We start from the raw sequence: 17,850 nt of genomic DNA, 5'->3' as shown, positions 1-17,850 counted from the left end.
CTCAATTTCTAATTATTCCCAAGGATAAGTTTCTACAGAGAATACCAATCAAGAAATTGTTGTTCCTTCATTGTGCTCAGATCCTGCTAACTCTAAGGAGCGGCTATTACATAATCTTGATGTAGTCAGGGATTTGACATTCTATCTCCAAGCTACTAAAGATTTTAGACAAACTTCTAGTTTGTTTGTTCACTACTCTGGGATTAGTAAGGGGCAGAAAGCTACTAAGGTAGGCCCATTTTTTGGTTCAGCACCCTGGATAGTGCTTGCTTATTTGTGGGTACATTTCGCCACCAATCAGCAAGCGCAACCCAGGTGCTGAACTAAAAATGGGTTGGCTCCTAAGCTTACAATCTTGATTTTTCAAATAAAAGATAGCAAGAGAACAAAGACATTTTGATAATAGGAGTAAATTAGAAAGTTGTTTAAAATTGCATGCTCTATCTGAATCGTGAAAGAAAAAAATTTTGGTTTAGTATCTTTAAGCTCTTATATGGGTTCTTGACCTACTCCTAGTGGCAGGAAATATATCCTATATGTTATGTAGGACTGGGAACCATCATCATTCCTAAAGAAAATAATTTATCTGGTAAGCATACATTTTGTTATAGGTATAGGCATATACAGATATAGAAAGCAATATGTATTTACTATAAAAATAACATTGTCCTGTATGTGAAGAACATTTGTATGTGGAATATTTACAGTAAATACACAGTGAAACAGATTATTAAATATTATTATAGAATTATTATTTAGTCACATATATAAATATTATATCCCTTTGCAGTCAAATACCTGTCCAAATACCTTTTAACCCTTATAAAAACTTTAATATGTATGTAAATAATTTATCAGATAGTGTTTATATTAATATAACTGTATATTTTAATGTATTTTTGTTGGGTTTGGTGCTATTTTTTTATTTTTTATTCCTTAACCCTCTGCACTAACCGACATGCATTTAATTTAATTGTGCTTAAGTGAATGCGTTTACTTTCAACTTGTAATACTCACGCAAATTAACACGCCCACAATACTTTTATATTGCGCACCACTTATAATCTAGCCCTTAGTTTGATATGGGAACTAAAGTACAGTACTTAATGTTGTTGATGACAATTCATCACTTTGACTTTTCAACCAATGTCTGAAAGCTGGGGTAGATAAGAATTTAGCTCTGAATGATTGATGTTATTTTGGTGAGGATGATTAAGAATTGAACAAGAGAGCAATATTAAGTTTGTGGAGTTACCTACCTTGAGGAATATATCTCCTTTCTGTGCATTTAGCCAATATGAGGACCCTTAATCAACAGGGGTTTACCACTCCTGATCTAGAACCACCATTGTGTAGGATTTATTTGAATGTAGGATTTCCTCCAATAAAGAGAAGCAGGAGCACAATTTGAAAGTATTTCTTCTCTTACGCATAAATATGTTTTGTTTTCTAGCTCCTGCAAGCTTTCCAAAAACACAGAGAGTTAATTAAGCGACCAAATATTAAAAGTCAACTTATTCTAGAGAGAGAAACTTTGCTGTCACGGCTTGTAGACGGCATCAAAGGTAATATTTACAATCAAGATGCTGTTTGTGCTCATATGAGTGAGATTTTCCCATTTATTATAATGTAATTATCTGGTAATGTTTCTGATTTAGTCTGCAATGCTGGGCTACTTTATCAGACTTTCTTCTCTATAACTAAGACAGATTTATTTTTGGAAAAATCCTCTCTTGACCAATTTGTTCAATATTTAGGAGCAAGCCCTTAATTACTACTAACACATTCAGCAGTTTTTTAACAAACGCGTTTACTAAATACTAACGCATTTGACATCAGCTATATTTATGAACCTTTCTTGTATTTTTTCTCCCCAAATGTCTTTAACGTGTATTCTCAGCTGATCAGAGTATATTCTGGCTGCTTAAAGGGACACTAAACACTTTGAAATGGTAATATAAAATGATAAACTGTAGGTATAAAAAAAACTCTCTGCACTATATTTTAATTATTTATTTTGTCCCCTTTTCCTGCAATGCCATTCCGAAATTGTGAGCTTTTCATTTCCTGTTAGAAATTAAAGTGCAGAACATTTTTTATTTTCCACACAGCCATTGGTTGCACACTCTAGTGACCTATTTATAACTATCCCTAATTGACCACAACATAGAAGGTAACCTAAGTTACAATATGGCAACTTCCATTGTTTTATAGACACTAAAACTTTATACTTATTTTGTCAATATTTAAACAACTAATGAAACTTAAAAAAACACATCCACGCTATTCTCAGACTAATCTTTTCCTTTAATGCATCATTCTAGCTTGCATTTATTTAGTGTTTAATGTCCCTTTAAGGGAAATGTGTCTCATTCCTTGTTAGTAAATTTACTTTTAATTTATCATTCTTTTTTTTTTTAAAGATGTACAGTCAGACTTTGAAATGCGTTGCCATGGGTCTCCAGGTGACACTTCCGGTCCACTGTCAGGCAAGAATCTTCCAGAGGTTGTGAACAATATTGTTTGGGTACAGCAACTACATTTAAAGGTAAGTAAGGTATATTTTAAAAGAATTCTGCATTAAAATCTCACTGTTGTCCCTTGAAAATGTAGAGCATTGTAATGTGTTCTATTAACCTGTTTGGAAAATTAAATTATTCAAATATGCCAAAACATTTTTCGTACATTAAAGGGACATAAAACAGGTTGAGATATGTGCATATCCTAAAAGGGCTAATTAATTACAAATAGTTTGGATAAAAAAATGTTTACAAATTGCTGGTATTTTAAAATAATTTTCAAAAATAAGCAAAATAAATTACATAGCTAAGCTGCCTGGAACAGCCAACTCCACCCCCTTATCAGTGTTTAGATACAGGCATTGTATTTCAACTGAGTTCACAGCTTCTATGCATGCTCCAGCAGATAATCCCTATTCACTTTTGCATTCTACCAAAACAACAATATATATAGATACAGCCATATAAGGAAATGTGTGGGGGGAGTTAGAGCTTTACAATTCAGAAACTAAAAAGAAAGGGTTAATGACGAGGCACTGCAGTATAAATTTGCAGATAAAGTAATTAAACTACATATTATTATATTTTGTCTCTATCCCAACTATTTTTATGTCCCTTTAACAAATAGCAATATTCATAAGCAGCTATGTGATTTCTTGGTAATGTACTTATATTTGTTAAATCATAAAGTCGGAGGCTCAGAAGAAGGAGGGAAACAGAGTTTGCTACTCTCTAGCTTTGTTCTGTGTGATGCTGCCTACTTGCAGAGAGAGAGAGATAAATAAATTAATACGAAAAAGATTATATATGTATGCAGAAGTGGAAAAATATCACTATTGTTTACTATTGCTAGTTAAGGGTCATCTGGGACCACTGGAAATTTCAAGCCCTGTATATGTATGTGTGTGCATAGTATATATACACAATAAAGCCCTACATTGCACTGCATATAATATAAATGGTTTTAAAATACGTTTTCCAATAGTTTATAAATTGTAGAGAGAGTATGTAAGGCCCTGACCATGTTGTTCTTTGCTTTGTTTTTGGGTATAAAATCCTACTTGGGCTTTATGATAAGAACCGAGTTCTGCCTCTTTGCTGTTATTTTTCTAAAGATTTTAACATCTGTTTTTTAAGCCGCTAATAACTGGAGGGACTATCTAGAAGTTTTTTCGGTTTAGGGTCAAGATATTTGCTTCTAGGGAGGTTCTGTGAATAGGAGTGCGTGTCATTTATAGAGTGAAAATAAGAAAGAAGGTTAGGAAGGAACTTCTACCTTTTCAAATATGGAGTACTATATATAAATAAAACCATCAGGTCTAAAAGATTTACCTGAAGGCATTTTTATTTTTTCCAGTGGTAAAGGGTTATCTAACATTTCTTGCTGAGAGGGAGATAGTTTAGGTAGATTTAGTTTTGAGAGATATGAGTCCATGTGCTCCAATCTCGCATGGTCTAGACTCTAGAGAAGTAGTCGTTAATTCTCAGGGGTGTAGATTATATACATTTTGACTTAAACCTGAAATGTATCTACTATCAATTTAGTTGAATATTGTGGCTTATTCTGGGCATCTTTCATTTACAAAATAAAATGTTTTATGTGATTACTTTCTAATATATGTAGCTAGGAATCAGCTTGCTTTATTATACCCCTCATAATTCTTTTGTTGAAGGTGAAGGGCCTGTCTTTATACAGGTAGCTCTCAGTTTACGCTGGGGTTAGGTTCCAGGAGGAATGGTTGTAAATCGAAACCGTTGTAAATTGAAACCCAGTTTATAATGTAAGTCAATGGGAAGTGAGGGAGTTAGGTTCCAGGCCCCTCTCAAAATTGTCATAAGTAACACCTAATACATTATTTTTAAAGCTTTAAAATGAAGACTTTAAATGCTAAACAACATTATAAACCTAATAATATATATTGTATCATCATCAAACTAAGTTTAATGAACAAAAACATTTGCTAAACAGTACCTAATAAAATAATCACACAACAGACTGCATCATCATCAAACAAAAACGTTTTTTTACTTGCAGTTTTCTGCAAACAGTTCTCTGCATTGTTAGCATGTTAGTTAATATTGGGTCTGCACCTATTCTATGCATTTCAATCTGCAGTGATTAATAAGCAGTTAGGCACCCTCACCTCAAGCAGCTGGACAGGAAGATAATAGGGAAGTGGCTGCTAAATCTTTTTGTTCGATAGCTAATGTCTGCTCTGTGTACACAGATCAATATCAGGCTCTTTAGTTGCATAACTTTGCTGCAAAACAAGCGGTCAGCTCCACCTACTGGCTATTTTAATTAGTGCACTGCTTTCCAAAGCTTTTCAATAGCAGTCACATGACTGAAAAAAAGGTTGTTATTCTGAAACGGTGCAAATTGAACCGGCGTAAACTGATTGCCACCTGTATTTTGTGTTTAGTATCGCTACTAGTTCTTCTCTCTGAGTTGTGATATCTGCTACAAACACTGGGACTGAAGGGGTCTGCTTAAACAAGTTCTCTTTTTAGTTTTTATTTCAAGCTGTATGGTTTATTCTGATTATTGAATGCTGCTTTACAAGCTATTAACTTTCCCCATACTGCACATTTTTGTGCCTCCCATCAACTGTGCCGTGGTCTGTGAGGTTAATTTAAAGTGAAAATATTCTGAAATAACCTTGGTTATTCTTTTATAGTTGGTGCGTTAATAAGTATTCATCCAATCTCCAGACATAAGGGTAGATTTGCTATGCTGCGAAAGTCCGCTGCTCCTTAACTCATCCGGCACCTCTGAGGTGGCGGACAGCAAACATCCCGATCAGATACGATCAGGATGATTGACACCCCCTGCTTGTGGCCGATTGGCCAAGAATGTGCAGGGAGATTCACCAGAAATGCTTGTGCAATGTTAAATGCCGACAACGTTAGTGCACAGGGAGTTGCAGAGGAGTCAAGTTAGTCTGCCGTCAAAGACCTTAGCGGTCTGGATCTGGATCCCACAATCATAAATGCATCGATCCTGGCATCATAGTGCTCAGCTGTGTTTAGAGAAGCGATATAGCTCAATTTTATTTTATTTTTTAAATAAAATGTTTCAGTTCTTCTATATCAGATTTATAAGGAAGATTGGTGATATTTGCTTTCTTGTGTAATAGTTATCTAGAGGGAGAAGTAGGAATATTTTCCACCATTTTATCTACGTCTGGGAAAATTTTAAGACCTTGCTCCTATAAGTGAAAAAAGGTGCTCACAGCTGAAGTAGATGTTACAAAAAGCTTAAATCTTTTGTGTAGCCTACTCAGTTTCTTTGTAGCCATGTTTCAAACAAAAACTCTGTATGGAGTATTATGCTGAGTAAAGGCTCACTGTTGGGTGATTTCTCTTAAAGGGATAGGAAAGTCAAAATTAAACTTTAATGTTTCTGATAGAGCATGTAATTTAAAGACACTTTTAAATTCACTTCTATTTTCAAATGTGCTTTGTTCTCTTGGTATCCCTTGTTGAAAAAGAATACACATATATCCTACACTAGTGGGAGCTGCTGCTAATTGGTTCCTGCACACATTAGTCTCTTGTGATTGGCTGACTAGGTGTGTTCATCTTGCTGCCAGTAGTGCAATGCTTTTCCTTCAGGAAAAGGATAAAAGTGAATTGAAGCCAATTTGATAATGGAAGTAAATTGGAAAGTTGTTTAAAATTGTATGTTTTATCCAAACCATGAAAGAAAAAATGGGAGTTTCCTGTTCCTTTAAAAAAGCCACTTTGTTTTGCAAAGCCCTCCAAGCGTATTCTTCAGACTGCCAGCATCAACAGGGTGTTAGATCAATGAAGTTTGTCAGGTTTACAGTGTATGTTAAACAGAATAATGTAAAGAAGCATGATTTGCATCCTATCTGGTAAGGCATAAGACACAATCAGCAGTGATGTCAGACCCCCCAAACATCATGTATTTTTGTTTTTTACTGGTAGTAGCTATGAATTTGATATCCCCCAACATATATCCAAAAGTTGCAAATTCAGGATTTAATTTGAAATGTATCACATTGTTTTTCATTTTATATATATATATATATATATATATATATATATATATATATATATATATATATATATATATATATATATATATATATATATATATATATATATATATATATATATATATATTATAGTGTGTGTGTATGTGTGTATATGCGTGTGTATATGTATATATATTTGTGTGTGTGTGTGTATATATATATATATATATATATATATATATATTTATTTATTTATTTATTTATTTTCTAGGTAGAAGACACAATCAAAATAGCAGAAGCTCTCCTTTCTGACCTTTCAGGGTTTCAGCCCTTTCATCGAAGTGCAGAAGGCCTCCTTGAACAATTCAAAGTATATGAGCAAGAGCAATTTGACGATTGGTCAAGGGAAATTCAGGCTGGATTGTTTGATTCAAAATCAGGTTTTTGGTAAGTGAATATGTGTAGGAGCCTAAATGCTTTTTTGGCATTTTGCCTCTGTATAGTAATATGTTTTGTTTGGTTTTTCTGACCGCTGTTTCACCTTGACTATAAGGCTGCAATTAAACTACAAAAATATAATTGAGGGTTTATCGTAATAGCAAAGTCCCGTTGTTCTTCTGTACATTAGATCATGGTATGCTATACTAGTCTCTCTGAGTGACAGCAACAGGCCAGACTTCAGGATTTCTTTCCAATGGCATGGAGAGTCCATGATTCCATTCCAATTGCTAGTGGGAATTCAACTCCTGGCCAGCAGGAGGAGGCAAAGAACACCCCAACAGAGCTGTTAAGTGTCACTCGCATTACCCATAATCCCCAGTCATTCTTTGCGTTGAACATCGGGAGGATGTGCTAAGATGGTGTCTGAAGATATTTAATCCTTTTATGGGTACTTTTCTCTGCAAGCAAGGATTGGGGCTATGCTGTGTCCATGTAATTCTCTAGTAAGGGTAATGATGGTTTTTAGCAGTTAGAAGGCGGTGAGGTGGTCCTTGCTTTATTTCTAAAATCAATGCTACCCCTTTTATAGAAAACCAGGGTTGGTCACTCTGTTTTTCTTTTTTCTGCAGGTCCCTGTCAGAAGTTGGTGAATCTGTCACACCTAAGAAGCTGCTTTCTGCCCTGCAGCCGGATCCACAGGTAGGTGCTATCTTCCTTCTGGGTTTGAATGCCTTAGCACTGTTGAGGTTAATTCCTCTGTGGACACTTTCTTGGAACTTTATATCTCTTAATGGGACTTATGTCTTGGGCAGCTTGTCTGGGCACTGAAACTGCGTTAGGGAGCTAAGGGGTTAATTTTTTTATCCCTTTTTCTTATGAGGCCAGCTCTGTGAGGGGACTAAAATTTTATTCATTAATTTTATCATGTAAGAATGCCTTTATTTAGTGAAGAGCAATCATAGTTATTGTGTTAAGTTTTGGGACTAACATCCAACAGACATTTGCCATTTTAACTTCTCTACCCGGTAGTGTAGTAGTGATAGTGGAAACCTTTGCGTGCTTTCTCTTATGGCGCATTTTAATTTTGTCACATGACCGCTCTCTGCGTCCGATTCGGCTTGTTCTCTTCCGATCGGAATGTGGAGTCCTTCAGGCAGATTCTGTCTACACTGCTGTCATAGTTATTCAGAACAGCTCTGAATGTTGTTTTTCAGCAAGATCGAGTCATCAGTCTACTTTCTTGTCAGTGGGGATTCACTCTGGTCTCCGGTGCTAAGTAAAATTGAAGCAGTTTACTAAAGTTAATACTTATTTAAAGGTACAGACCATCTCTTTATTATCTCTGAGATTGTTAGTTACTATTGGGAATATTTATTTCCATTATAGACACTAATTCAAATTAAGCTGTTAATTTTGATAAGTGCTTATTTTGCTTGGAGGCTCAAATTGTTCCTCCTGGGGAATTTTGTTCCACATACTTAAATAAAAAATTGTAGTCTAGAGACATGGAGTACCCTCTGAGCCATATGTCTCTCAGGATAATGTTGTCTGTGCCATGCCTCAACTTTGTTTTCAAATGTCCCAAGCTTTAACAGTTTCACATGCAATGTCCTGCGGTTCCTCTCAACAAGTTCCTGGGGGTGTTTATTTACAGGGAGACTTTACTACGCAAATAACTTCTGCGGTTTCTGCGGCCTTATCAGCCTTCCCTATGGCTGGTAAGAGAAAGAGGAAATCCAAGAACTTATCTCATATTAAGTGTTCTGACTCCGCTAAGTCTGCGTTAGTCAGTCTCTCTCAGTTATCTGATGCAGATCATTCCTCAGTGGCTACTGAGGGCGAAATTTCTGACTCTGAGGCTGTGGTGACTAGTACAGCAGATCCAGAGGAGGTACATTTTAGATTTAAGCTGGAGCACCTCTGATTGCTCTTGTAGGAGGTCCTTGCTACTTTGGAGGACTCTGACTCTACTGTTGCTGAGACTCCTAAGAAGTCTAATAAGCTTAACAGAGTGTTTGATGTCAAACCTTCATCTGTAGAGGTATTTCCATATGTCGGACATTATAGCACAGGAATAGAAAAAGTTGGGGATTCCCTTTTTCCCGTCTCCTGTTTTCAAAAAAATGTTTCCTGTTACTGACTCTGTACGTGACTCGTGGCGCACTGTACCTAAGATAGAGGGCGCTATCTCTACTCTAGCCAAAAGAACTACTATCCCTCTTGAGGATAGCTTTTCTTTCAAGGATCCCATGGATAAGAAGCTGGAAGCTTACTTACGAAAGATGTACATTCATCAGGGTTTACAATGGCAACCAGTTACAAGTATTGCTATGGTTGCAGGTGCAGCATCTTATTTGTGCGATTCCTTGTCTGACCTGATTTCAGAAGAGACTACTATAGAGGAGATCCAGGATAGGATCAAGGCTCTAAAGCTGGCTAATACTTTTATCTGTGATGCCAGCATGCAAGTTGTTAGACTGGGAGCCAAGATTTCCTGGCTTGCGGTTCAAGCTCGCAGAGCTCTGTGGTTAAAATATTGGTCTGCAGATGTAACATCCAAATCCAAACTTCTGTCTTTACCCTTTAAGGGCAAGACTTTATTTGGTCCTGGTTTGATTGATCATGTCCGAAATTACTGGTGGAAAATGATATTTTCTACCTTAGGACAAGAAGGCTAGACCTAAAGGTCGCCAGAATTCTAATTTTGGTTCCTTTCGTAATTTCAAAGGACAAAAGTCTTCCTCTTCCAAGCCCCAGCAATCCAGAACCTCATGGAGGTCCAGTGAGCCTTGGAATAAGGGGAAGCAAGCCAAGAAATCTTCTTCTGAGTCTAAGTCAGCATGAAGGGACCGTCCCAATCCAGTCTTGGATCAAGTAGGGGGCAGGCTTTTTCTTTTTTTTGGCAGGCTTGGATCTGCAGTTCCCGTAGAGGAACAGGGTCAAGGATTCTATTCAAACCATTTTGTGTTTCCAAAGATACATATTGGACCTCAAGTGTCTCAAAAAATTCCTCAAGGTTCTGTCCTTCAAAGTGGAGACTATTCATTCCATTCACATTTTTGTGATTCAGATAGAGCATGCAATTTTAAGCAACTTTCTAATTTACTCCTATTATCGATTTTTCTTCGTTTTCTTAGTAACTGTATTTGAAAAGAAGACATCTAAGCTTTTTTGGTTCAGAACTCTGGAAAGCACTTTTTTATTGGTGGATGAATTTATCCACCAATCAGCAAGGACAACCCAGGTTGTTCACCAAAAATGGGCCGACATCTAAACTTACATTCTTGCAATTCAGATAAAGATAGCAAGAGAATGAAGAAAATTTGATAATAGGAGTAAAATAGAACTTTGCTTACAATTTCATGCTTTATCTGAATCACAAAATAAAAAAAATGGGTTCAGTGTCCCTTTAACTGGAGTGCTTAATGTTATTTTTATAAGTTCATCCTATCCTTTTTTAAAAAAAAGAAAGACCTCAACATCTCTAACTAGTACAGCTGAGCTGATTATGCCTGGGGTTTCACCACTGACTTTATAAATGTAGAAGATGCACTTGCTGGTTACCATTTTTTTGTGCAGTATACTCTACAGTCTTTATTGGGTAAGTATAAATTAAACTTTCATGCTTAAGATTGAAAACACAATTTCAACCCCTTAACTACTGAGCCATTTTCACCCCTTTGCTGAGCTGTTTTGGCATTTTTAGATGCTGCTTGCATTTAAAGGGACAGTCCAGTCTAAAAAAAAACCTTTCATGATTCCAATAGGGTATGTAATTTTAAACAACTTTCCAATTTACTTTTATTACCAATTTTGCTTTGTTCTTTTGGAATTCTTAGTTGAAAGCTAAACCTAGGAGGTTCATATGCTAATTTCTTAGACCTTGAAGGCCGCCTCTCATCTAAATAAATGTTGACAGTTTTTCACCACTAGAGGGTGTTAGTTCATGTGTTTCATATAGATAACATTAAGCTCATGCATGTGAATTTACAGAGGATTGAGCACTGATTGGCTAAAATGCAAGTCTGTCAAAAGAACTGAAATAAGGGGGCAGTCTGCAGAGGCTTAGATACAAGGTAATTACAGAGGTAAAACGTGTATTATTATAACTGTGTTGGTTATGCAAAACATGGGTATGGGTAATTAAGGGATTATATATCTTTTAAAACAACAACAATTCTGGTGTTGACTGTCCCTTTAAGCTCCACTATAGACCATGTTTTCATGGAGAAACCAACCTGATATCGAGGGTTAATGCCAGATGAAAGATGCCCTTAATACGGGAATAGCAACACATGAACCCAGTTAATACACTGAACAGTGAAAATACACGAAATCCTTCCCTCCTGGAACAGGCAAAAGAACAATTCAAAGCAGCAATTCCCCCCCAAACATGAGACCAAGCTCCATCTTGAGGGTAAAACAGGAATCAGCCAGAGCTGTGGGTTTATTGTTCTTAAATACACATTTTTACACATTAGTACCACCCACAGGGTTTTGTAAAACAACCAATAAACACATACAATACTCTCAGACACTCCCACACAAAATCCTCCCCTCTGCCTGTGATACAATTACCTTACACAATGGGTGATGCAATTACCTTACACAATGGGTGATGCAATTACCTTACACAATGGGTGATGCAATTACCTTACACAATGGGTGATGCAATTACCTTACACAATGGTTGATGCAGTTACCTTACACAATGGTTGATGCAGTTACCTTACACAATGGTTGATGCAGTTACCTTACACAGTGGTTGATGTAATTATCACAGACAGAGAAATACAGTTCAATTGCCATGGAGCCAAAGTCTTTCGTTATACAAATGGGCTACATGGCATAGCTATCTGGGGTATCACTGTTCAAATAGGGCAAGTACTGAATGACCCGGCTTTCGTGTCTTTGCAGGGGAAAAGTAAGCATTTCAACATGGGGCCATAGTCTAAAGGCAGCAGGCGGGCAACCAGGCTCCTCTAATGCACAGTGGCGAGATTGGTCTCGTCACACAACCTATATTATAACCCATATTTTTTTTCATCAGACCCAGCAAATTCAAACTATACCATTGTTTTATGTTTATTATGACATGCAAAAAATCTACATCAAAATGTGTGTTTTGAATAAAATGTTAATAATCAAGGTTGTAAACAATTGTGTGTGTTTTTTTTCCTTCTAAACTATGTAGTTATAATAAGAGACTATCCTTTTATAAATAAGGTTCTGTGGGTATAGTTATAAAACGTTCATGTGCACATAGGGGCTCCTATAAGCTACTCAGATAAATGTACATTTATTAATGCCAGGTGATCACTATTACTATGGTTAACACCCGGCTATTAAATCCTATATAAGGTTTTTTTCTTCTGTTATGTGTGATCAGTCCACGGGTCATCATTACTTCTGGGATATTATCTGCTCCCCTACAGGAAGTGCAAGAGGATTCACCCAGCAGAGTTGCTATATAGCTCCTCCCCTCTACGTCACCTCCAGTCATTCTCTTGCACCCAAAGACTAGATAGGAGGTGTGAGAGGACTATGGTGATTATACTTAGTTTTTATAACTTCAATCAAAAGTTTGTTATTTTACAATAGCACCGGAGCGTGTTATTACTTCTCTGGCAGAGTTTGAAGAAGAATCTACCAGAGTTTTTCTTATGATTTTAACCGGAGTAGTTAAGATCATATTGCTGTTTCTCGGCCATCTGAGGGAGGTAAAAGCTTCAGATCAGGGGACAGCGGGCAGTTGAATCTGCATTGAGGTATGTAGCAGTTTTTATTTTCTGAATGGAATTGATGAGAAAATCCTGCCATACCGTTATAATGACATGTATGTATACTCTACACTTCAGTATTCTGGGGATGGTATTTCACCGGAATTACTCTGTAAAAGTACATTAAACCTTTTAATAGGTATTTAATTCATGTTAAACGTTTTTGCTGGAATGTAGAATCGTTTGCATTTCTGAGGTACTGAGTGAATAAATATTTGGGCATTATTTTTCCACTTGGCAGTTTGCTTGTTTTGATTATGACAGTTTCGTTTCTCTCTCACTGCTGTGTGTGAGGGGGAGGGGCCGTTTTTGGCGCTCTTTGCTACGCATCAAAAATTTCCAGTCAGTTACTCTTGTATTTTCTGCATGATCCGGTTCATCTCTAACAGAACTCAGGGGTCTTCAAACTTCTTTGAAGGGAGGTAGATTCTCTCAGCAGAGCTGTGAGACTTATGTAGTGACTGTGTTTTAAAACGTTGCTCTGTGATTTTTATGTTTAAAATTTAATTAGTGTTACTTTACTAATGGGAACAAACCTTTGCTAACAAGTTGTGTTGTTTTTAAAGAGTGATGCTATAACTGTTTTTCAGTTCATTATTTCAACTGTCATTTAATCGTTTAGTGCTTCTTTGAGGCACAGTACGTTTTTGTTAAATAAGATTGTAACCAAGTTGCATGTTTATTGCTAGTGTGTTAAACATGTCTGATTCAGAGGAAGATACCTGTGTCATTTGTTCCAATGCCAAGGTGGAGCCCAATAGAAATTTATGTACTAACTGTATTGATGCTACTTTAAATAAAAGCCAATCTGTACAAATTGAACAAATTTCACCAAACAGCGAGGGGAGAGTTATGCCGTCTAACTCGCCTCACGTGTCAGTACCTGCGTCTCCCGCCCGGGAGGTGCGTGATATTATGGCGCCTAGTACATCTGGGCAGCCATTACAGATAACATTACAAGATATGGCTACTGTTATGACTGAAGTTTTGGCTAAGTTACCAGAACTAAGAGGCAAGCGTGATCACTCTGGGGTGAGAACAGAGTGCGCTGATAATTCTAGGGCCATGTCTGATACTGCGTCACAGCTTGCAGAGCATGAGGACGGAGAGCTTCATTCTGTAGGTGACGGTTCTGATCCAAGCAGATTGGATTCAGATATTTCAAATTTTAAATTTAAATTGGAAAACCTCCGTGTATTACTAGGGGAGGTCTTAGCGGCTCTTAACGATTGTAACACTGTTGCAATACCAGAGAAAATGTGTAGGTTGGATAAATACTTTGCGGTACCGGCGAGTACTGACGTTTTTCCTATACCTAAGAGATTAACTGAAATTGTTACTAAGGAGTGGGATAGACCCGGTGTGCCGTTCTCACCCCCTCCAATATTTAGAAAGATGTTTCCAATAGACGCCACCACACGGGACTTATGGCAAACGGTCCCTAAGGTGGAGGGAGCAGTCTCTACTTTAGCTAAGCGCACCACTATCCCGGTGGAGGATAGCTGTGCTTTTTCAGATCCTATGGATAAAAAATTAGAGGGTTACCTTAAGAAAATGTTTGTTCAACAAGGTTTTATATTGCAACCCCTTGCATGCATCGCGCCGATTACGGCTGCGGCAGCATTTTGGATTGAGTCTCTGGAAGAGAACCTTAGTTCCGCTACGCTGGACGACATTACGGACAGGCTTAGAGTCCTTAAACTAGCTAATTCATTCATTTCGGAGGCCGTAGTACATTTAACCAAACTTACGGCTAAGAATTCAGGATTCGCCATTCAGGCACGTAGGGCGCTGTGGCTAAAATCCTGGTCGGCTGATGTAACTTCTAAGTCCAAATTACTTAATATACCTTTCAAGGGGCAAACTTTATTTGGGCCCGGTTTGAAAGAAATTATCGCTGACATTACAGGAGGTAAGGGCCACGCTCTACCTCAAGACAAAGCCAAAGCTAAGGCTAGACAGTCTAATTTTCGTCCCTTTCGGAATTTCAAAGCAGGTGCAGCATCAACTTCCACTGCACCAAAACAGGAAGGAGCTGTTGCTCGTTACAGACAAGGCTGGAAACCTAACCAGTCCTGGAATAAGGGCAAGCAGGCCAGAAAACCTGCTGCTGCCCCTAAGACAGCATGAACCGAGGGCCCCCGATCCGGGACCGGATCTAGTGGGGGGCAGACTCTCTCTCTTCGCCCAGGCTTGGGCAAGAGATGTCCAGGATCCCTGGGCGCTAGAGATCATATCTCAGGGATACCTTCTAGACTTCAAATTATCTCCCCCAAGAGGGAGATTTCATCTGTCAAGGTTGTCAACAAACCAAATAAAGAAAGACGCGTTTCTACGCTGTGTACAAGATCTATTATTAATGGGAGTGATCCATCCGGTTCCGCGGTCGGAACAAGGACAAGGGTTTTACTCAAACCTGTTTGTGGTCCCCAAAAAAGAGGGAACTTTCAGGCCAATCTTGGATTTAAAGATCCTAAACAAATTCCTAAGAGTTCCATCGTTCAAAATGGAAACTATTCGGACAATCTTACCCATGATCCAAAAGGGTCAGTACATGACCACAGTGGATTTAAAGGATGCTTACCTTCACATACCGATTCACAAAGATCATTACCGGTATCTAAGGTTTGCCTTCTTAGACAGGCATTACCAGTTTGTAGCCCTTCCATTCGGATTGGCTACGGCTCCAAGAATCTTCACAAAGGTTCTGGGTGCCCTTCTAGCGGTTCTGAGACCGCGAGGAATTTCGGTAGCTCCGTACCTAGACGACATTCTGATACAAGCTTCAAGCTTTCAAACTGCCAAGTCTCATACAGAGTTAGTTCTGGCATTTCTAAGGTCGCATGGATGGAAAGTGAACGAAAAGAAGAGTTCTCTCTTGCCTCTCACAAGAGTTCCATTCTTGGGGACTCTTATAGATTCTGTAGAAATGAAGATTTATCTGACAGAAGACAGATTAACAAAGCTTCTAAATACATGCCGTGTCCTTCATTCCATTCAACTCCCGTCAGTAGCTCAATGCATGGAGGTGATCGGCTTAATGGTAGCAGCAATGGACATAGTACCCTTTGCACGCCTACATCTCAGACCGCTGCAATTGTGCATGCTGAGTCAGTGGAATGGGGATTACTCAGATTTGTCCCCCACTCTGAATCTGGATCAAGAGACCAGAAACTCTCTTCTATGGTGGCTTTCTCGGCCACATCTGTCCAGGGGGATGCCGTTCAGCAGGCCGGACTGGACAATTGTAACAACAGACGCCAGCCTTCTAGGTTGGGGCGCTGTCTGGAATTCTCTGAAGGCTCAGGGACAATGGAGTCAGGAGGAAAGTCTCCTGCCAATAAACATTCTGGAATTGAGAGCAGTTCTCAATGCCCTTCTAGCTTGGCCCCAGTTAAAGACTCGGGGGTTCATCAGGTTTCAGTCGGACAACATCACGACTGTAGCTTACATCAACCATCAGGGAGGGACAAGAAGCTCCCTAGCAATGATAGAAGTATCAAAGATAATTCGCTGGGCAGAGTCTCACTCTTGCCACCTATCAGCAATCCACATCCCGGGAGTGGAGAACTGGGAGGCGGATTTCTTGAGTCGCCAGACTCTTCATCCGGGGGAGTGGGAACTTCATCCGGAGGTCTTTGCCCAAATACTTCGACGTTGGGGCAAACCAGAGATAGATCTCATGGCGTCTCGCCAGAACGCCAAACTTCCTCGCTACGGATCCAGATCCAGGGATCCGGGAGCGGTTCTGATAGATGCTTTGACAGCACCTTGGAACTTCAGGATGGCTTATGTGTTTCCACCCTTCCCGCTGCTTCCTCGATTGATTGCCAAAATCAAACAGGAGAGAGCATCAGTGATTCTAATAGCGCCTGCATGGCCGCGCAGGACTTGGTATGCAGATCTAGTGGACATGTCATCCTGTCCGCCTTGGTCTCTACCTCTAAGACAGGACCTTCTGATTCAGGGTCCATTCAAACATCAAAGTCTAACTTCTCTGAAGCTGACTGCTTGGAAATTGAACGCTTGATTTTATCAAAACGTGGTTTTTCTGAGTCGGTTATTGATACCCTGATACAGGCTAGGAAGCCTGTTACCAGAAAGATTTACCATAAAATATGGCGTAAATACCTATACTGGTGTGAATCCAAAGATTACTCCTGGAGTAAGGTTAGGATTCCTAGGATATTGTCTTTTCTACAAGAAGGTTTAGAAAAGGGTTTATCGGCTAGCTCATTAAGGGGACAGATCTCAGCTCTGTCCATCTTGTTGCACAGGCGTCTGTCAGAAAATTCAGACATCCAGGCCTTTTGTCAGGCTTTAGCTAGGATCAAGCCTGTGTTTAAAACTGTTGCTCCGCCATGGAGTTTAAACTTAGTTCTTAACGTTTTACAGGGTGTTCCGTTTGAACCCCTTCATTCCATTGATATAAAATTGTTATCTTGGAAAGTTCTATTTTTAATGGCTATTTCCTCGGCTCGAAGAGTCTCTGAGTTATCAGCCCTACATTGTGATTCTCCTTATCTGATCTTTCACTCAGACAAGGTAGTTCTGCGTACTAAGCCTGGGTTCTTACCTAAGGTTGTCTCTAACAGGAATATCAATCAAGAGATTGTTGTTCCATCCTTGTGTCCAAATCCTTCTTCAAAGAAGGAACGTCTTCTACACAATCTGGATGTAGTTCGTGCCCTCAAGTTCTACTTGCAGGCAACTAAAGATTTTCGCCAAACTTCTTCCCTGTTTGTCGTTTATTCTGGACAGAGGAGAGGTCAAAAAGCTTCTGCTACCTCTCTCTCTTTTTGGCTTCGTAGCATAATACGTTTAGCCTATGAGACTGCTGGACAGCAGCCTCCTGAAAGAATTACAGCTCATTCCACTAGAGCTGTGGCTTCCACTTGGGCCTTTAAGAATGAGGCCTCTGTTGAACAGATTTGCAAGGCTGCAACTTGGTCTTCGCTTCATACTTTTTCCAAATTTTACAAATTTGACACTTTTGCTTCTTCGGAGGCTATTTTTGGGAGAAAGGTTCTTCAGGCAGTGGTTCCTTCTGTATAATGAGCCTGCCTATCCCTCCCGTCATCCGTGTACTTTTGCTTTGGTATTGGTATC

At 38.7% G+C, this 17,850-nt stretch overlaps 1 protein-coding gene across 1 annotated transcript in view; it reads left to right on the top strand.

The window, feature by feature from the left end:
• DYNC2H1 (dynein cytoplasmic 2 heavy chain 1) overlaps positions 1-17,850 on the top strand; it is a 1,178,830-nt gene that overhangs the window by 45,576 nt on the left and 1,115,404 nt on the right. The window contains exons 9-11 of the mRNA XM_053705582.1: positions 1,454-1,565; positions 2,424-2,548; positions 6,792-6,967. Of these exons, the coding sequence (XP_053561557.1) occupies positions 1,454-1,565; positions 2,424-2,548; positions 6,792-6,967 (413 nt within the window). The remainder of the gene's footprint in view (positions 1-1,453; positions 1,566-2,423; positions 2,549-6,791; positions 6,968-17,850) is intronic.

Source organism: Bombina bombina, chromosome 3 (assembly GCF_027579735.1).
Source record: "Bombina bombina isolate aBomBom1 chromosome 3, aBomBom1.pri, whole genome shotgun sequence".
Lineage (NCBI taxonomy): Eukaryota > Metazoa > Chordata > Amphibia > Anura > Bombinatoridae > Bombina > Bombina bombina.
This window is presented reverse-complemented; position numbering and strand designations above follow the sequence as displayed.